General features: G+C 48.4%; 1 protein-coding gene across 3 annotated transcripts in view; it reads left to right on the plus strand.

Moving 5' to 3' along the window:
• The window catches only part of PLCB2 (phospholipase C beta 2), a 36722-nt gene continuing 16073 nt past the window's right edge, over positions 1-20649 (plus strand). Inside the window, exons 1-13 of one of the 3 annotated variants that reach the window (XR_005257195.1) lie at positions 1-532; positions 4031-4108; positions 5652-5720; positions 12940-13080; positions 13747-13826; positions 14115-14168; positions 16203-16278; positions 16632-16732; positions 17039-17205; positions 17389-17535; positions 17781-17938; positions 19850-19932; positions 20291-20375. Coding sequence is in view for 2 of the 3 variants with exons in the window: in XM_038138925.1 (XP_037994853.1) it covers positions 449-532; positions 4031-4108; positions 5652-5720; positions 12940-13080; positions 13747-13826; positions 14115-14168; positions 16203-16278; positions 16632-16732; positions 17039-17205; positions 17389-17535; positions 17781-17938; positions 19850-19932; positions 20291-20375 (1323 nt within the window). In the remaining variant the exon portion in view is untranslated. The remainder of the gene's footprint in view (positions 533-4030; positions 4109-5651; positions 5721-12939; positions 13081-13746; positions 13827-14114; positions 14169-16202; positions 16279-16631; positions 16733-17038; positions 17206-17388; positions 17536-17780; positions 17939-19849; positions 19933-20290; positions 20376-20649) is intronic. The other 2 variants (XM_038138925.1, XM_038138924.1) reach the window with 2 other exon arrangements.

Genomic DNA, 20649 nt, shown 5'->3' on the forward strand with positions numbered 1-20649 from the left:
ACAGCTGCTGAAGCAGTTGGAGCGTTTCTGGCAATGCCTGTACTTCGTCAAGAGAGCATTTAAGGAAGTTGAGTTGCGGAAGTTCACCGAGCTGGGTGCCTCACCAGCACAGCTCCAACGAGTGGATCCCTGCTGGAGGGACGGTGGGTGTTTGTGCCCACCGGCACCCCAGCCATCGCCAGCCTTCCTCTGGGTGACCCTGGGTGAGGCTCTGCTTGCCTGGAGAGCTGTTGATTTACAATGCAGATTCATCGCTCCTCGCCTGCCTGTCCCTGCCCCTCCTAAATTGGGCTGGGATATAAGAGGTTGTTTGCTCTCCGATGCCAACAGTGGTCATGGCAGAACGCCCTGCCACGTGAGAGGCAGAGATAGAGGAGAGGGGGCTAAGGAGGAGTGAACTGTGCAGTTGCTCTTGCTTCTGGTAGCTGAGGAGCCCATCTGCAGGACCATGTCTGTGCTGAACCCTGTCCTGCAGCCCACGGAGGTGAAGGAATACCTGTGCAAGGGCGACCGCTTCATCAAATGGGATGATGTGAGTACTGGGGTGTTCCTTCCCTGGGCTGTGCCTGTGGTGGCAGGGAGACACTGGTTGGGTCACAGTTTGTGGGGAGGCTGGGAGCCTGTGTTCAGTGTGGCATCCCACCTGACAGCAGAGATCTCTAGAGGGGAGGGGGGAACTGGGAAGAACAGGAAAGCTGAGGACTGAAGTTAAGGGGTTGTTGTGTGTGTGTGTAAGGGGTTGGGGGTATGTTTTCTACTCCTTTTGTAGTGGAGGATGGAAACAAATGGAGTGAGTGTGCACTGGGTCTGTGTGTGCAGCCCCTGGTGTAGGACACAAGGTCCAGCCCTCAGGAAGGTGGTGACCGCTGGGAGTCTCTGTGGGGTGAGATGCAAATGCCACATTTGGACTTTCTGGAGGAGCATGAGGGGTAGGATCTGCTCCCGAGCAAAGAGCACGCATTGCACTTTTCAGATAGAGATGAAATCAGGCTCCAAGTTGCTTCCTCTTATGGCCCTGTTGCCTGAGTGGATCGGGGGTGAGCCATGGCCTCCCACGCCTGCCTGGCCCCTGGGCCTGGGAATGACTGAACAGCAAAGGGCCTGTGCTTTAACAGGGCTGAAGCCTCAGGGTGCTGCAGTAAGCTGCTGCTCTCTCCAGCTCATTGTCCTCTATACTTTCAAAACAGATGCTTTGCAGTCACTGCCTTTCTGTGTGAGGGGAAGAAAGTGTAGAGCAGCAGCAGTTCATTGGAATGTAAGGGTTCCCCTCCTCACTTTCTAAGGAGGCAAAGGAGTGCTTACCCCAGCACCCACAAACCTGAGCAGGAGGAGAGCAGCTGTGCGTCTGTGCTGTCTGGAGATGGACTGTCTGCTGTTGAGCATGAATGTTGATACAAGGGGGAAGGCCCAGATTATGGTTATTCACAGGGGTCTGGGGAGATGGTTCATGTGGTGTTGTAAATGATGATCAGAAGGAGCCTGCAGCAGCAGTGCAGGAGGGATTAGCACTTTTGTGAGTGTGAATCTGGAAGAGAGTGTTCAGTCCCAAAGGGGCACGTCAGGGAGTGGATCACCTGTGTGCAACATCAGCGGGGCGGTCCCGCAGCTCTGAGAATGAGAGCAGTGTACTGTGCAGCTGGCAGGAAAGATGGATGTGAGCAATAGGAGTTGGAATATGGCTGCCAGTTCCCCTGTTAGCAGTACATAAACAGGAGGATGACACCGGGGTACAGTGAAAAGCACAGCCTTCCTCTTTCCTGTGGGCCCACTGCCTGCAGAGTGCACTTGGGACTTCTTAGAATTTGAAAACTGCTTTCTCAGAATAACAGTAGCCAAACTTGTCTAAAATTGCTGATGACTTTGTGCTCGGTCCTTGGGGACCATTCTCCCAAGAACCGGAAGCTGTTAAGTACTTCACTGGGTATTCCTGGGATAGGTTCCCCTGAAAACCAAGGTGAGTCAGTTGGGCTTCCAAGACCCACCAAGTGTTTATTTCCTGCTGTAGCTGTTGATTAGTGAGCTCAATTCCCATCTGGATCTTTCCTTAAGGTTTATATATTTGTAAACATTTCTAAGCGGTTGCCTCAACTAAATAGTTTACAGGCTTGATCTCCACCAATAAAGAAAGGCTTCTCCCTGAGTGGGCTGTTCTGGTCACATTGCTCCATCACATTGGGCTTTCCCAATCCATGGTTAGAATAGGCTGCAGAGGATGATGGTGAGAGCTCCAGACTGCAGGATTGCTGCACTTGAGAATTCATGAGTGTTGAGTTTTTTGTATCTCTTTCAATTGACATGATGGTACTGTTGGTAACAGTTTTGAACTCCCTCCGGGATAAGTGAGGCAAAGGAGTTAAGGAAGATCAGATTGGCCTCTTACATCACTGTTCAGCTTGGGACTGAACTAGGGCCTTCCAGCAAAAAAACAAACCCACAATTTTTCTACAGAGTCCTCACCTTGTCCAGCTTTGGTAAGGCACTGTCTAGAGGAGAGAGCAATGGATCCCTGACAGGCAGGACTGTTCTGACCTGTCCTACGGAGTTAGTTGGGGTAAGGAGCAGCTCTGCAGTGCTTTCTTCAGCATCCAGCAAGCTGGGGCTCCTAAGCAGACTGAAGAGGTGAAGTTCTGCTACATGGGTGGTAGCTGAGTTAAAGAACCAGCTGGGAACCCTGTCAGAACCCCAGGCAGGGCACAAGGCAGTAGCTGACCTCTTGAGCAGGGCCGATGGGTATGAGTTTGGCTCTGTGCTGCCTCTGAGTCCTCATAGTAGAGTCAAAACTGTTCCTATGTCTGAAAGATTATGGATTACAGGATTTTAGCAGACAGTGTTTGCTTTTTGCCCCACAGTGAGAAGCAGCCAGTTTGGCCCCCAGACCATTTTCTGTAGAATTGTCCGTTTCCTTTGCTGCCAGGAGCTGCCCCATTGGAGAGGCTGCCTGCACCCCCTGGCAGGCCTGGCCCTGCCTAGGAGTCTGGCTGGCAGCAGCTTCCCTGCAGCCTCAGCTTGCCCTCCAGAAAGCTGCTTTGTGGGAGATAAGGGTAATCTAGAACATGGCACAATCCTCTGTGGTGGAACCGTGGGGCCTGTTCTGCTCTCCGTGGCCATGTGTGCAGGGAGCCAGCCCAGAGCTCTGGGAACATGGATATGGTGCTGGGCAGGCCAGTGCTGGCCCTGGCACAGCAGGGGAAGACAAGAGGCAGTAAAAGGACCACATATGGCGTGCTGTGCAATGAGCACTTTACTGCAAATATTGTGCATGGAAATGGAGGTCCCTGAAAATATAGATACTTCACTCTAGAGTGTATGATCTGAGTAAAAACCTGAAGAATCTGAGACCAAGGGACAAGTACAACTTCCAGATTTCATGACTCGTTTCATATTAGCAGAGATGTGTTTCAGCTTCCTGAATCGAATCTGGAGCCTTCCCAGAAATGGCTGTGTGGGTTCAGGATCAGCCCCAAATGATTTCACCTGATTGCAGCCTCTAGTGTGGGTGTCTGCATAGCTGCTTCTTTTAGTGGTCAGTGTAGAGACAGTCTGTGGAGTTTCAGAATCCCCCTCTAAAGCTGCATAATGATGCTGCATTGATGCATCCCCTTCTTGAAGCCTTCCTGACATGGAGCCCAGATAATCTGCAAGAACACCTGGATGGGAGATGCCATGGATGAATGCTTTCTCTGCTTGGCCTGGGTTACTCCTGAGCTTGTAGAATGAAGCAGGTCAAAGAAGACTTTTCAAATGAAACAATTAATTGAATCTCCAGATGTTTTGTTATCTCAGTTCTTTGTGTAGAAAGCTCCAAGAGAGCTGTTCTTGTTAAATGCACAGGTTAGGTGAGACTCAGGATTCACCTTCCAGAGCCTCACAGGTGTCACTGTGGAGATGTCCTTAAATCCTTGGGTTCTTTTTCATAAATCCCAGAGGGTGTTCACCTGCCTGGGTCTGAACTGGGAACCTCGTGTCCCAGGATGTTTTCTTCAAGTCACCAAGGTGCCAACATTCTTTCTTTTGTTGTTTTTTCTGTCAGGAAACATCAAATGCTTCTCCTGTGATTCTCCGAGTGGATCCCCAGGGCTTTTACGTGTACTGGACCTATCAGAGCACGGTAAGTGCTGAGGCTGCACAGCTCGGGCTCCAACCAGCCAGGTCAGGTTTGTGTGAGATGGCAACACTGCAAGTGCTCGAGTCCTGCACTTGGGAGCAAACTGCCACACTCGTTCCTCTTAGCAGGGACACCCCACCAAGGAGTGAGAACTGGTCAGTGGCAGGTTGGTCTTCACAGCACCAGGGAAGTGCAAGAACTGAAGGTGTGAGTGTGGCCTTTTTGTGCCTTTCACGCTTTCACCTTTTTTGACTCCTGCAAAGCTCATTATGTGTCCTTCAAAGGACTTCATGGAGAACAGTTGTGCTGACATCCCTGTCACAAGCAAGATACAGGATTCTCCTAACCTGCACAGTGGGGCCATTAACTGACTCATTGGGGTTTTAGACTTTTCAATTAAAAGTAGAGACCGTAGTGATGTGGGGCCTACACGGAGTCTGGAGAGCAAGTTGTGCTCAGGGTGATGTTTGCAGGCAGCTGGAGCAAAGCACAAGATGCCAGCTGCTGGAGGAGAGAGAGGCACCACACACAGAGGAGAGAGAATTCAGTTCCTCACTGATGAGTACATCAAATGATGGAGAGGGAGGTGGAAGGCTGAGCTTACTTCCGCTTTCCAGAGCAGGCTGTGGTTCAGCTCTGCTTCCTCCGCCTGACCTACATGCCATGGCAGAGTCAGACAGTCCTGCACAGGCCCTGGCCAGGGACCTGCTGGGTTTGGGTGAGCTCTGCCTGTCCAGAGATTGTGCCCAGTGCCAGCTGGGAGCGGGCACTGCTGCAGCCACATGCCCTGAGAACAGTGTCACAATGCTGGGGACTGTCACACCCCTTGATGTCTCTGTCACTCCTGTTCTGCTTTCAAGGTCCACTTGGGCAGTAGAATATCTGCTCTAAGGGTGCCAGCAGGAAGAAGTGGAGCATGAAGTAAGGCAAGGGGAGCTGGTCTCACCATGGAAAGGGAGATACTTCTTCGGGATACCTGGGAAAGCAGCTGGGGGAAGGAAGCATAGCTGCCACAAGGAAAGCCAGACTGGAAAGGGTCTCACATTCCTGGAAAATGCTGTTGGTTAGCAGCTGAAGTAAACTGAACGGCTTTTGCACTAGGGACTCGGAAAGCAGTGGGATTAGGAGTAAAATTACTTCCTGCTTAACAATAAAATGGGGATACAGCCAGATAACATGGCATCCACATTATCCAGGAATGTGATCTTGGAAAATAATATTATCTGCTGCAACAAGTATAATTTGTTCTCCATATCCATGGTGAGAAGAAAAATTAGTAACAGAGGAAGGAAATTCAGGTTGGATATTAAAAGAACAAACAAGACAGCAAGCCAGTAGTGAGGACACACAGGGGCTGCCTGGGGAAGGCTGTGCAGTGTCTGCTGTGGGAATAGCTTCCCTCTCTGCCTTGTTCCTGCTGGGACAGCTCTTCCACAGGGAAAGACACTAAGCCAAACCTGATTTACAGCTTCTGGGAGCTCTGTCATGGAGTGCTTTCTTCATCCTTTGTCTTTCCTCATTTTCCTTGTCCTTATTCTGTTTGTAGGAAAGAGAAATTCTGGATATCACCAGCATCCGAGACACCCGAGCAGGGCGATTTGCCAAAATGCCCAAGGTGAGGCCACAGCTTCTTTCTGTCCTGTGTGTCAGTGGAAAGGCAGGGCTGCCTGAGGTTTTGGTGGGCTCAGGCAGTTTGTCCTGGATTTCTGTAGGAAGACGCTAGAGAGGATCTCATCTCCTTGTATCACAGCTATGTAAATACAGAAAAGCAGTCTTGACTCTCGTCCCTGACCTCTTAGGAGCCCTCTGTGCTCCCAAAAGCCGCACTTCCAGACTGTGGTAGATGGGCTCATTGGAAGGAATATGTCAGAAAGCCAGGAAAACCAATGCACCAATGCTGAACTAGTAAGTCCTCCTGGAGACTCTGATGCTCCTGCACTGAGGCACCGGACCTGCTCTTGTGTGAGGATGCACAGGGTACCCACCGACCTGGAGCTACAGTGCCATTCCAACAGTGTCTGCTGGGTTTTTCCCTTTAAAGGGAAGAAAATGCATTTTCAGAAAAACTAATTGGTTTCCCCCCACCCCCCATATATTTTTACACTTGCACGTGATCAGGGCTTTGTTCTCAATTTCAGTTATAATTGAAACTTCTTGCAGCCCTTGTTAGGACTTTGTTTCTGGGACGTTTTCTTTGTTTAAGTTTTCCATGTATGGAAAAGGCAAACAGAAAACTGCAGTAAAGCACAAAGGTGGAAAAGGGACCAAAGAAGTAAAGCTGATGATGCGTCATGGGGTGACATAGGTGACTCTCTAAGGCAAAAGGGAAATGTTTTGCAATATGTCCTGAGGCTCAAGCAGTCTTTTGCATAAGTTGTGTGCCTGTTTTCTCAATCTGCTCTGAAAATACCTATTCAGAGCTCCCCAAGACCAGTATTTCTCAAAATAGCATAAAAAGGTGGGTGCTAAATGCACAGCAGAGCTCAAGAACAGTACCCATCATAAAAATCATTTTTCCTTCAGAGAAACTGCCTTTTTATTATAAGTTCACTAGAATGGAAAATATTTCAGTTTTCAATGAGCCTAAAACTTTGTCAGCAACTTGTTTTGTTGGAATTGTGCTTTAAAAATGCTGACAGAGGTTGATTTTCATTTGAGACAATAAAATATTTGGGGTTGTTTGAGTTGGTGCTGCCCTCCAGATGGGACACACTAAGGAAGAGGCTGACTTAAAGGAGAGCTATGAGATACCCTTTTCTAGGGTATTAAACTTTGAGAAATAACCTGTTGCAAAATGAATTGATCTTTGATATAGATAATAAATTTCTGGGGGAAGTACTGAGGCCATGGCTGGATGTCCTGGTGGTAACAGGAGGCTGGAGAAACATGGCCTAGGTTTCAAGAATTAGTTAAGGAAGACTAATTGGAGAGTACCAGAAGAAGACAGTTTGCCAAGGGTACAGAATTATTTGGGGTAATAAAATAATCAGGCTGGTTTGTAGGAAGACCTTGAATTGCTGATTGAATGCATGATCTAATGAGTGATACATTTTATACAGATAAAAATCAGGCAATGCACACAGAAAAAAATCCCTCATCCTTCTGTAATAGCAGGCCCTGAATTGACTGTTGCTACTCAGAAAACATCGTGGGTGTATGGTAAAATATCAACGTAGTGTTCTGCAGTATTTGCCTCCTAAAAGTAAATTGTGTGTTAGGGATTATAAGGAAATCATTAGGAAGTTGTGCTATTGTGTACACCCCAAATGGATCCATATTTATGTGCAGTTCTAGTGTGCTCTCCCATTCAGTGACAACTGGAAAAGGAATGGAAGAGCAGCAGGATTAACAAAGGAATGAAGTGGCTGCTGGGGGCAGAGCATCTGAGTAGGAGGGACTGTATTCTGGCAGGAGGAGCAAGGTGAATGGGATTGGAGTGCTGTAATGTCAGCAGCTGAATGGAGAAGGGGAGCACCAAGCGCTTACTCAGGGTTTGAAGCAGTTACTCAGGGTTTCTTCCAGTGCAGGATCTCCATATAAGGTGGAATTTTCCAGAGGTAGGAGTGGCACAAGCAGGAGGTGCTGCTGCTGCTGTCCCACCTCATATCACCATGCCATTGGTAATGCTTCCTGCCCACTCACAGAAATGTGAGTATAAAACGTCAGTACAAGAAGGAAATGCCCTTAGGGGGTTATTAAATGTGAGATAATGCCTCTGGGTTGGAAACTGCTGAATCCTAGATTGCTGGGAGCTGCAGGAATGTGTCAGAGAAGTGCTGGTGCGTATGCCCTGTTCCAGCACTTTTCCCTAGGCACCTGGATGGAGCTGCTCTGTTCTAGTTGTTGTAATAGGCCAGGGATGGGATTTTAGAGCCATGGGAATTGACTGCAGCTCATTTTTGAAGAACAACGATGCAAAGGTCAAGCACTGACTGATTTATTAAGTATTCTCAGTGAGCAGAAGCGATGCTCTTGATGACAACCTTTGCTGTGAAAATCCCAAGTGCTTTTTGAATTCTGCATTTTACAGAGACTCATTTGAAGTAAGTCCCCTTTTTATTTCAGGGAGTTTTCTGGAATTCTGTGATAACATGTAGTAAAATGCACTAGACTAGCTCCTTATCCATCTTTTCCTTGTGGATCTTGGGAGGTCTTGTGTGGGCACTGAAGGGGTGTTGAACCACGATGTGCCATCTGGGTCTGCAAGACTGTTACTTACACATAGCTCTGCTGTCCTTGATGCCTCTGGCTTAAAGCCCTCAGGGTCGTGTTCATTTGGCTGTCCTGAGAGCAGAAGTTCACAAAGGAATGCAGAAAGCAGGGAAAAATTCTTCTCATGAACAACCACACCCTCCACATGGGGCGGCTCTGTCTGGGGCGTTGTTACAAAAGGCATTAAATGTAAACTGGTGTGGTGAGGCAAATAAAAATCGGTTTAGAGGTGGAAGAATGAACATGGGTGCTGTTCTGCCCTGTTGCAAAATAGTGGCTTGGAATGGTTGTAGGATAGAACTGTTGGAACTAATACAAAGAGTTAACTTGTTTCACTGCATGAAGGTAGAGAAGAAACGAGCCATGGGCCTTATTTAGGACAAGGATGAGGACAAGGAGAACAGGATCGCAGCTGTAGGAAGAACTGTGGATGGCACCAGCACTAAAAGGAACGTCCTTTCCCCTTCCCTGCAAGTGATGCCCCAGTCAATCTCTGCAGAGCAGCTCTGAGGCCAAGCTTGTGGCCTGGTTTTCCTGCTGGATTGTGACTGAAGGAAGTCCAGAGGAAGGAGGGAGCTGTATGGAGAGCATCTGTGCCACTGCTTTCCACAGCAAGGGGCTGTGCAGGTTTGGGCTGTGGCTCAAGGATGGTAACGTGCCCTCAGTTTTGCAGTCCCATGGCACTGCCAGGTTTCCCTGGGAGGGGGTGGGTCACCGTGGATGTTGGGAGTTCCCTGCTTTCAGTAGCACTTTCCCACCACTGCCCAGCAGGAGGTTTGGGGTTTTTCTGTGTAACCTCTACACACAGCAAGAATAATAACACCAAAGCAGCCACGTGAAAAACCACTTGAGAAGAGACTTGCTGCCGTGTGCACTGCCAGCACAGGTTACAGCTGGAGCCCCATCCATGGTTAGGGATGGTTAGGGAGCAGGTGAAGTGTGAAAAGGGACTCACCAAGGGCTGCCAGCCATGGGAGCAACCTCCAAATGGAAAGGGCCCTTGCCTGCCTTCCCCAGTCCTTGTCTCACCACAGAGCAGAATCTTGCCCGGCCCCTCCTACGCAGGGCTCTCCTCTGCGAGCTTCTTTTGAGAGCGGTTTCGTGTTTCTGCCGTGACTTTTCTTCGCAGATTTTTTTTTTTTTTTTTTACATGGGGCAGAGCAAACTTTGGCATGTGTTCAAGAGAATAATAAAGATAAGACTGAGCAGTGCCTTTGAACAGCAAGGAGACAAGATTAAAAAGCTATTGACTGTAGGTCAGCCGTGTGCCGATGCAGATCGGGCTGTTATTTACAATCAGGTCTGTGTTTTCTTTTCAGTGATGAGGAACAATAAGGGCTGCTCCATTTGTGGGGTTTCTTGTGGTTTCTTTTTTAAGGCACCAAGACCCTGGAATGCTGACAGAGAATCTAATAATAATAAAGCCAAAATACATGATGTTTTAGGCCAGACTTCTGGGCTATTGCCTGTGTCTTGGGGTTTGTTTAGATGTTTCAGGAGGCATTGGCTTTGAGACAGGCATATTTTTTAATAAAAACAAAAGTTGTACTTTCTAATTGTCATGATTATAAACCGGCTTCATCCTCTGTCCACGTTCTGGTGGTGTTGAACCTGGAGCTACAGCCTGAACTGCACATGTACAGGAAGAAAATTATACCAAAGCATTGAACTCATCATGTTTTGAGATAATAAAGTTGAAGCCAGTGGGAATGTTCAGGAACCACGCAGGACATCACAGTGCCCTTGGAGCTGTGCTGTGGCTGTGAGCCACACGCTGTAAACACTGTGGGTGGTCTGTGGTTCTGCTGCAGCACAGGCAATGACCAGCTCTGGCATTGGGATTCAGCAACTTGTGAGCCCAGGATGGAGCTGAACTTAGTCTAATTCCAGCTCTCCAACTGCAGAGTGGTCATATGGAGCTGTATGGAGACACCAATCTGTGAGCGTGCAAGAGAGAGGCAGCACAAGCCTGGGTCTGGCAAAGGATTTATAAGTGGTGAAGCAGGAGCTGAGCTTGGAAAGGGCACTTGTGAGTGACCTTTGCCATGCTGGGCCCTCCTGCTTCTGCCATCGTTGTGCAGTGAGTTCTGGGGCCACACATTCTCCCCTGTCCCTGGCAGTGTGTCCCTGCTGGATCGCAGAACACCGTGGGCTATTCTGTGCCTGGGAATCTGAGCTGCTGATTTTCCAGTTCCTTTAGGTAAAACACTGAGGGCTGAGAGTGCTTCACTGTGGAGTTTTGTCTGCCTGTGTCCCTGAGATGCTTGGCACAGGGACAGGTTGGCCCTCCCCATTCCACAGCCAGTATCTCCAGTGTGGAGCAGCAAGGCTAATGGGGACAGGAGAGTTACCTCCAGAGTCAAAGGCATCCCCCAAATATCTCAGGGCTTCCTTTTTCACTTCTGGCAACCAAACAAGAGCTCTCTTCTCCAGAAGAGAACATTTGTTGTCCTAGTGCCACGGGACACAGCTCTGTCAGGGCACAATGACACAACAGGTCCTGCAGTCAGTCGGCTCTGCCCCCTCTTGAGCAGAGAAAGGACCATCCCTCTCTGTCCTGTGCCTGTCTCTGACTCTTTGTTTATATTTGCATGACAATTTGCTTCTCTCTGGACTATGGACTGCCGTACAGCTGAGGATTTTAGGGAAATCAGGAGGGTGGGACATGAAACTCCAGCTGACTCCATATTTCAGCCACTCTGCTAGTAGGTTGTTTTCTGCTTGTCTGGGTTTTTTTAAGGGGATTTGCTAAGAGTGTTTCCCTTCTGATTTGCATGGCTAATGTGTGTCCTGCTTTTCACGCAGCAATTCCTATATTTCCTTTATGGCTGCCTGCAAGGTGGCAGTGAGTAATCCCAGACTGAAGCTGTGGCACAAGGCGCTAAAGGAGTGCGGGTTGTGAAAGAGCCACGATGTGGCACCAGGTTCAGAGCTCCTGCACACAGTCTCTGGTCCTCTCTCCACATCTTCCTTGGGTGTTGGATGCATCACTGCCTGGATAAGGGCAAAAGTGCTTGGCTTGCTGGGACATGTCCTGGACAGAGAGGTCTGGAGAGAGCCAGGTGATGAATGTCTGCTAGAGAGCAGCGTGCGGAGAAGGAAGGGGTGGGAGGAGCCCCGGACAACAAATACAGGAAATGAGTTCAGCACAACCACAAGTTCACCATTGTTTGGGGCTCCTCTCCTGTACAGCCCTGGAGCTGAACAAATGCTTTTGCAAGATGAAGTCAAGTTTGGAGTTAAAATCCCAACTCTTTGCTGCTGGCACTGGAAAATTTAGCTCCGACAAGGAGTTGCCACGAGCATGGGAAGGAGATGTGGGTGTTTGGTGGTGCTCATGAGGCAAGAAGGAGCCATTTTAGAAATTCCCTTGTAGAAAATAGGCAAATCATATTCCTTCCCTTCCATCCCTCCAAATGCTCTGGGATTAAACAGGTTTCAGAATTACCCACCCCCTTGGAGAGGTGCTTTTCTAAAATAAGAGACAGCAGTCAGATGATCCAGAGTTACAATCCACCCTGTCTTGTTTTTCTTAAAGATGCTCGTTTGCTACAGATATGACAAAATTGCAAATGCTTCAGAAATTAGGAAAATTGAAGTAAAAAAATGCTGCAGTTCCTTATAAAATGCTTATTCAGCTGTGTGTGTGACATGGTGCTGAAACCTGAAGGTGCTGCAACCTAAAGGTGTGCTCAGATTCCAGCTCCAGTTTATCTTCCAAGTCTGACCTGCTCTAACAATCCCAGATTGTGGATTTGCCCTGTTTCTAAAGGAGAGCAGGTGCTCTGACAGCTCCCTGTTTGCTTGGACAGGGATTTGTCCTGCACTTCAGATAATGGATTGCTGTGCTTTATTCTAGGAATGGAAATTTTTATCTTCCCATTATAAATAGCACCATCAGTAAAACTCTAGGATACCTTGGATACCTTGGCTTAGTGACACCATGCATAGGAATGCGGAAAATGCTGAATAATTTAAAGGATTCTATAAATACTTTCATATGGTGCTGCAATCCAAGTACCACTAATCGGATGATCCTTCCACTTAACAAAACAAAACAAGTCTCTGGTGAGCCATTGCTGTAGGGTACTGGAATTGCTATGGAAAAAAACACTACTACCAACTGACAGCAGCAGAAAATGGGGCTTGAAGGGGAGGAAGCTAACTCTGAAGTGACAGGGGGTGCCAAAAAACATATTTCTTGTGGAGGGAGGTTACACATAAGGGTGTCACTCTAATACACTTCCTAGTGTGTGTGTTTTGATAAAATCAACTGGTTACACACCTCTGGCACAAGCAGGCCAAACCCTCCCCTGCTTGTTTGCAAGTCTAGCCTGAAGTTTCAGAATTTTCTTTAAGAGCAGTCTCCAGCTGTGACTTTTTCAGGCTTGTGCAGGGGTGTTAGTTATGGTGATTTGTCCCGTGGAGGATCCAGTAATGCAGACTCCAGAATAAAGATAAAAAATAAGGAAAGCAAAGGAAAGGAAGACTGCACTAAGCAATTTTGCAACCCTTGAGATGCTTTCTGTGAATTTGGACCAATGTGTGTCTTGGGTCTGGTTTTTTGGGTACAGTTTTCCCTCATTCTCCAATTACTCCCATCCGTTCTGTTTCTTTTGCAGTCCCTGAAGCTCCGAGAGGTTTTTAACTTGGATCACCCTCACAGCGCCTTCCTGCTGAAGAACATGACAATTGTATCTGGCTCTGACATGGTTGACCTCACTTTCCATAACTTTGTGTCCTATAAAGAGAATATTTGCAAGGTATCGGGGCCTGAGGTCTTGGAAATACTGGGAGCCTCTAGGGATTGGGGCATTCAGTGGGGAACAGGAAAGGAGAAGGGGAGACATGATAATGTAAGATAAGAGCTCAGACATAATGCTGGGCTCTTTCAGCATTACTGACAAGGTTATAAACAAGCAGGTTTATGTTCCAGAAGCTTCTGCCCTGCACAGAGAAGGACCTGTAGAAAACTGGTCATTGTTGTCTTTCATGTGTTTGGCATGGATGACTAGGCAGCTGAGAAGCAGAGAAGTTTCAGCTCCTAGTGTTTATAGGCAGGAGGGAGGTGATAGAGTGAAGCTCAGGAGTCTCAGACAGAATAAGGGGTAACAGTTTTAAACAGGAAGAAGGTAGATTTTGATTGGATGTGAAAAGAATTTCTTCCCTGTGAGGGTGGGGTCCTGGCACAGGTTGCCCAGAGAAGCTGTGGCTGCCCCATCCCTGGAAGTGTTCAAGGTCAGACGGGGCTTGGAGCAACCTGGGATAATGGGAAGGTGTCCCTGCCCATGGCAGGATGTGGCACTGGATGGGTTTTAAGGTCCCTTCCAACCCAAACAATTCCAGGGTTCTGTGCCCTTTCCCTGTTTGCTGTGTACTTCTTGGAGCAGCTCAGTAGTGCCCAAGTGCCTCTGCCCTGTTTGTTCCAGGACTGGGCTGAGGATATTATGGCCATTGCCCGGAATCCCCTCACGTACAACGCTCCCCGCTACACCTTCCTAGAGAAAATGTAAGTCCTTTCTGAGAAACCTTTTTCTCTGAAACATCCATGTCCTGCTCTTTCTGACAGTACTTGAAAAAAAAAAAAAAGACTTCAAAGCATCCAGGTCCCTTGGCAGCCTCCAGACCAAGGGCTGGGTCATGCCAAGGTTAAGCTGATGGTCTGTAGGACCCCGATTTTCAGTTCACTGTTAGACTGTTTTCCCAACTGCATGTTTTTCCTTTCTTCTCACTTAGTAGGATCTCTTAAGATGGTACAAATGCATTTTTGTAATCTTGTTTGGGTTTTTTTTCACAGTCTAGTGAAGCTGAAGTTGCAACTGAATGAAGAAGGAAAGATTCCTGTCCGGAAGTGAGTGTGGATATTTATTTCATTGTGTGTTCAGTCTACAGGCAGAGCAGCTAGTGAGAGAATGGTTGCTCAGTGGCTTCAGCTGTCTGCTCTTCCTGCACCTCAGAGGAGGAGAACTTTCCCTCTCTGTCCAGGCCATGGAAGTGCTCCTGCTGCACCTAGGTGACACATAATTTGAGTCTGGAAAGGAGACTTTGTGGTCCTCATCCACAGCAAGAAATGGCTTAAATAGCCACAGATATAATTTCCTGGTTGTTACCAAGAAAAAACCAACAAAACAAAGTAATTTTGGTAAAATTCTAATCACAGATTATTTGGCAAACCTGAGCTGAAAGGTGGATGAGGTGTAGGATTGTTTCCCTTTCCTGTAAGGAGTTCTCCATAGGAAGAGCTCTTTGCTGGACTCCCCACCTCACTTGCAGCAGGGCTCCTTTGCTTTTCTTGTCTTCTTTCTCCCCATGTGACCATTCCAGTCCTTCCCCACTTCCTCCATCCCTCAGCCTTCGCTCTGGATGTGCATGAGAGTGAAGCAGCTCTGGTCCAGTGTCAGTGCTGGTTTAGGAGCAGAACAGGTGGAGATCTGTCCTTCCCTGTCCCCAGCTTGGCCTTGTGCATCAGGTAGGGCTCCCATTAGAATGGGAAGCAAAGCCCAGCCTGTCCCTTCTCCCCTGCACTATGTGGCATGAATCTGGAATTGATTTTGTGCCATTCAGTGTCTTCCCAAGAAAAATTGCTCCAGGGCTGGTCCTGTGGTTCTTCTGTGTTGATTTAGCTCATAGAATGACAAAAGGCAGCACTGCCATGTTGAATTCCCTTTTGGGTCCATAAATCACCTTTTGTTTTAAGAATAAGGAGCTGCAGACAGTGCATTTGGGAAGTTTTGAACCACTCTGCTCTAGGTCTGTGCTGTGTTACAGCATCACAAGAGGTGAGCACTAATTGCCCCGAATAAACACAGGCTCCAGGGTGCGTTGTAAGGCAGAGCTGTGCTGGATTAGGGCTGTGCTGACTAAATGGACTCCTGGAGGGCTGAGCTTTATTCAACACTAAACATTTTTTGTTATTTGTTTTCTAAACCACCAACCAGCAGAATTTCATTGTCAGAAACCAGAATATTCATCAAAGGACTGTTAAAAATGTGTAGGTCTGTAACGAATAACGCACTAGGGAAGAGTGCTTTGAATTAATCCTTAAAATGCAAGCAAGGTAGCGTTGCTGCAGGGAGAAACCAGCTTATTCCACAGCAACAAGCTAGAAAAAAATATCTGATACAGGATGTACCTCTCCTCAGTGCCCATTTCTTGCAGAATGGTAAAAATGCAGACCATTAAATAGTCCAGATTAAGAGCAAGTTTTATAAAAATACTCAGTATCTCCAGGTGCAGGTAAATATAAGGCTTTCAGGATTCCTGAAAATTCTGAAAATTCCACAGTCATTTTCCTTTCCTTTAAATATGTAAATCCCTCTGGAATCATACCAAGGCTGCTGCAGTTTTGCCTTGCAAAGGGCAGGGTTTGCATGAGCTGCTGCAGCCCCCCCCAGGCACTCCCACCTGGCAGCACAGAGCACTCCCTTGTTCCCCTGTTTGCTGTGAGCACCTGTGACTCCAGGAACTTAACAGAACTGAGGCTGGCTTTATCCCTGCTGGAGACCATGGTGCTGTTGACAGGGATGTTCTAAAAGGAGGGAAAGTTCAGTTATTGTTACTTCTCCACAGTACCATAGGAAGCACCTCCAAGAGGGGCAGAAAAGGACAGGAGAGGGATTTTGAGTGACAGGGCTCTTACAGAGCCCATAGCAGAAATACAGAACTTCTGCTTTAAATCAGCAGTCAAAAAATGCTGTGTAGGTTTATCAAACTCAGTCCCTCAGTTACTGCCCTGGAAAAACACTGTCTGTCTTTGCTGGTTCAGGCTTACAGTCATCTTGCCTGTCTCCCTTGCTGTGCATGTGGAGTGTCCTGCACTGCCTGCAGCTCCAGCCCCCCGACCTCTGTCCTCCCCATGGTGATGTTTGTTTGCCTGTCTGGTCAGTATTTTTCAGATGTTCCCTGCAGACAAGAAGAGGGTGGAAGAAGCATTAAGTGCTTGTCATCTGCCAAATGGCAAGGTAAGGGTTTCTCTGGGTATCCAGAAGTGTCATTAACTTGAGAAAGATCTTTTCCCCTGCCCTGACTGGGATACCTTTGGCTGTGAAAAACCATCAGCCAAGATGCTCGCAGTTGCTTACCTTACCCTACCACTGCCAGGCCTTAACTCTGGCCTGCTGGCATCAGCTCTTAATGTCTTCCAGTAACACCAGTGACTCCAGCACTTGCTCTGTGTGGAACAAAGAAACAGCAACACCCGGCCAGATGTTCCACTCATTACTGGGGTTGTCACAGCCAAGTGCTGAGCTGTGGGTGTTCATGACAGGTAAGAGTTTGGGTTTGTGCTCCTGACACATCTTCACTGCATTCTCAGAATGATGCCATCAACCCTGAGGACTTCCCCGAGCCGGTGTACAAGACGTTCCTCATGAATCTGTGTCCACGACCCGAGATTGATGAGATATTTACCTCACAGTAAGTTTCCCTCAAGCCACGGCCCAGAACTTGGTCTCTTGTGGCAGAAGATAGACAGGAAGGAGGGGATTTAGTGTCATGGAGTTTGTCTGGCCTGAGGCCTTAGAAGGGCAGGATCTCAGGTCACTTAATGCCTTCACTCACGGCCTGAATAAAAAGGATGAGACCTGAGTGTGCTGCAGGACCTTGAAGTATATGGGCCCAGAGGGAGGATCAACCTGAGGAAGGATCAACCTCTCCTATGTGAGAAGATTTCTGGGGTAATTCCCAAGCCTTACCTCTGCCCCTCTCTGATTCTCTCTGCAGCCATCTAAAAGCAAAGCCCTACATGACCAAAGATCACCTGGCGAAGTTCATCAACAAGAAGCAGCGTGACACCCGCCTCAATGACATCCTCTTCCCGCCAGCCAAACCTGAGCAGGTGCAGAGCCTGATAGAGAAGTATGAGCCCAGCGGGTTTAACATCCAGAGAGGTGAGTCTTGTTCAGCCCAAAGCTCTGCCATACAGGTGGGAGGACAGAGCAGATCTCATGCCCTGTACCGTCCTGCTTCCCAGGGGAGCAGTCAGCCTGGTTCCCACAACTCTCTTTCCACTTCCAAAGAGGGGCCAGAACCGTTCTATTTGGTGACCATGAACAGCTCTGTTTGCCATTCAGGGCAGCTGTCTCCGGAGGGGATGGTCTGGTTCCTCTGTGGCCCCGAGAACAACCTGATAGTGCTGGACAAGCTGATGCTGTACCAGGACATGACCCAGCCACTCTCGCACTACTACATCAATTCCTCACACAACACCTACCTGACAGGTATGGCTGGCACACCCAGGGAGGGGGGAGGGACACAATCAGCCCGGCGGATGTGTGTGCCCCGGGGGCTTTGAGGGCTGGGCTGACTCTAAATGCTGTGTGACATGAAGCAGTGTCACCCTGCAACCGAAAACATCCTGTCAGTCTGCTGCATCCCCCTGCTGAAGGCTGCCAGAGACTCCCGTTGCCCCTGTGCGTGCAGGAGCTGTCCTGTGCGAGTAGCTAACGCTGAGCCTCTCCTGCAGCTGGGCAGTTTTCTGGGACGTCCTCTCCCGAAATGTACCGCCAGACGCTGCTGGCCGGCTGCCGCTGCGTGGAGCTGGACTGCTGGAAGGGCCGGCCCCCGGATGAGGAGCCCATCATCACCCACGGCTTCACCATGACAACTGAGATCCTCTTCAAGGTAGTGAAGAGCTTTCTCCGTGGATGCTTTCCCCTGCCTCCTTTTAGACTGACTGCTGAGGGAGCCAGATGGCTGAGGATGTTTGAGAGGAAAAGATTGATGGCGAGGTGACAAGTGAATGAATGTGTGGGTAGAAGGAAAAGTGAACAGATAAGCACTGTGTTGGAGTTTGTACAATTTCGGAATGGGAGGAGTAGAAGAGAGGTTGATAGCTGGATGAAGATGGATGGATGGATGGATGGATGGATGGATGGATGGATGGATGGATGGATGGATGGATGAGGGAAATATGGGAAGTCAGGCAGAAGCCATGGGGAGATGGCTGAGCTGAGGTGTGTGTGTACACAGGGCTGTGCCACAGGATGGATGCACAGAACGTGGCATGAGGCCGGTGGGTTTATAGACAGAGGCACATCAGAGGAGCGAACAGGATGGCTTCTAGAAAACACAGCTAAAATGAGTTTAGCTTCTGGTCTGCAGCAGGTTTCTGTGGCTGACTGCCGCAACTGGAGGCTTTTGGAAGAACAGGGTTCAATTCCTTCCTAATGACCTGAGTGTTGGAATGTGTTTTGTGGAGCAGCTGGCTTCCCTGAGGATTCAGCTCCCAGCCTTTGGAAGCGCAACACAAAGCCAGGCAGTACAGGGCATTTATCCACAGCTTGCAAGTTACAAATAAAGGCATCACACTGACTTTTTTTCTTCACTCCTTTACACAGCTGCTACCAACAGGTAGAGGTGCTTTAGATGTTTTTTCCCAGCTCTTTATTTTTCTTCCGTATCTTCCCCCCAATTCCCACACTTCACTATTACTAAAATATTTATGTGTGAAGGGGAAAAAAACAACAAACCAAAGCAGTCCTTAAGGTCAGAGGTATTGTCCTCAGACTCAGTTATTTCCAAAGCCCTGTGGTACCACTGCTGCTTTTTGCACAGCAGGTCGCTGCAGATAGAACAGAAATAATGGCATTTGTAGCTGCTGTAATTGCAGAGTTCTGCTGAAGCCTGGGACCATTCCTCAAGGAAATTATAACCTGGTAACATAGCGTGTGCTGCGTTTTGGTTTTACATAACACATAGTCCTTCCTTCCACTACAACTCCTGTGGCCTTTTAGTAGCATTGTCTGAGGCTTCTCCTGAGAGCCTTGAGGCTTCTGTGACTGACTCCCAGTGGTCCATGGAGGAGCAGCTGTGGCAGCCTCCCTCCTTGCTGAGGTCATGGCTGATCCAGGATTTGGGATGATCAGGGGACTCTAATTGCAAAGGAGCAAATGGCACTTCTTTACCAATTAGCAGGACCAGAAAGGAAAATAGTGGAAAGTTTGTGGCAGTTTAACAAGGGCTTGGGGAAAATATTATTTTTTCTTACATCATTAATGCTGAAAAGGTTTCCATGGTATTTGCATTTGAAATGTCAGCACAGCTGGTAACTGAACACTCCAGCTCTCTTTGCTGCCAGGCAAGAGGATTTTATAAGCAGCAGAAATGATAGAGAATTGGGCAGGTTCAGAGGTAAGTATGGATAGAGTTTGCAGTGGTTTAATCTGGTGCTGCACACACCTTTCTGTGCCAGTTCAAGGTGCTTGGGGCAGGGGTTTGTCCCGCTGGCCACACGTTCTCACGTGCAGTGATATGTGCACTGACCTGTGCAGCAAAACAAAAATCTCACCTTGTTGCATCTTCAGCTTCATTTTGGTGCAAGCTGTTGAGTTTAGCTCAGCGTGGATCCTCTGGAGCTGGAAATCTGGGCAGGTGTGAAAAAGATGACACTTCTCACCTTCTTACTGGGAGAAGTTTAGTGACTTTGAAAGGAGTTCCTGAGAGACAGTTGTGGAGTCTGTTCAGTGGGAGGTCAGCCGTGTCTCTGTTATTAATGACTGCTGAGCTTCTCTCTGACCGTGGCCTCTCCCTCAGGATGCCATCGAGGCCATTGCAGAAAGTGCTTTTAAAACATCTCCGTACCCTGTGATCCTGTCCTTCGAGAACCACGTGGACTCGTGAGTGTTTGGTGATGGGGAGAACTGGCTGCTGTGTCCAGAGCAGAAAATACACAGGCAAGGGCTGCTGGGTTTGAAGTGAGTGCTAAGCTGGAGTGAAGCATTGACTGAGGTTTCTGAAGCAACTGAAGGTGGGTCAGAGCTGAAAGATGAGCCTTAACCTGCAGAGTGGGGTGATCACAGTTGTGCAGCCTTAGGGTTGCAGAATATGAACATAGAACTTGGCTTGGGAATGGGACCTTAACATCTGCATAGCTGAGATGGTTTTCTGAGTAGAGCACATGGGCATCTTTTGTTCATGCCAAACTCTGATTTTGGGCATTTGCTTTCCTCTTCACTGCTGCCTGATCTCTCTTAGGCCCAAGCAGCAGGCAAAGATGGCCGAGTACTGCCGAACAATTTTTGGAGACATGCTGCTGACAGAGCCACTGGAGAAATACCCGGTATGAGGGAGCTGGGGCAGGAGGCCGCTGGGAAGGCCTTTCTGGAAAACTTGGTCACTCCTGGTGCTGGGAGGTGCCACAACAACAGATACAATGCCATGGACGTGGATCCTGGTTCATAGAGATAGTTGGAAAACTCTTGGTTAGCACTCTGTCACCTGAGGGGCTCTGGGCACTGAGCTCTGGGTGGCCAAGGATGTACCAAGGGTACCAGGTGTGTTCTGTACACGCCACTGGTCCAGCTCTGTCTGCCAGCACTTGGAAACAGGAGCAA

The sequence above is a fragment of the Motacilla alba genome, chromosome 5 (assembly GCF_015832195.1).
Source record: "Motacilla alba alba isolate MOTALB_02 chromosome 5, Motacilla_alba_V1.0_pri, whole genome shotgun sequence".
NCBI classification, from domain to species: domain Eukaryota; kingdom Metazoa; phylum Chordata; class Aves; order Passeriformes; family Motacillidae; genus Motacilla; species Motacilla alba.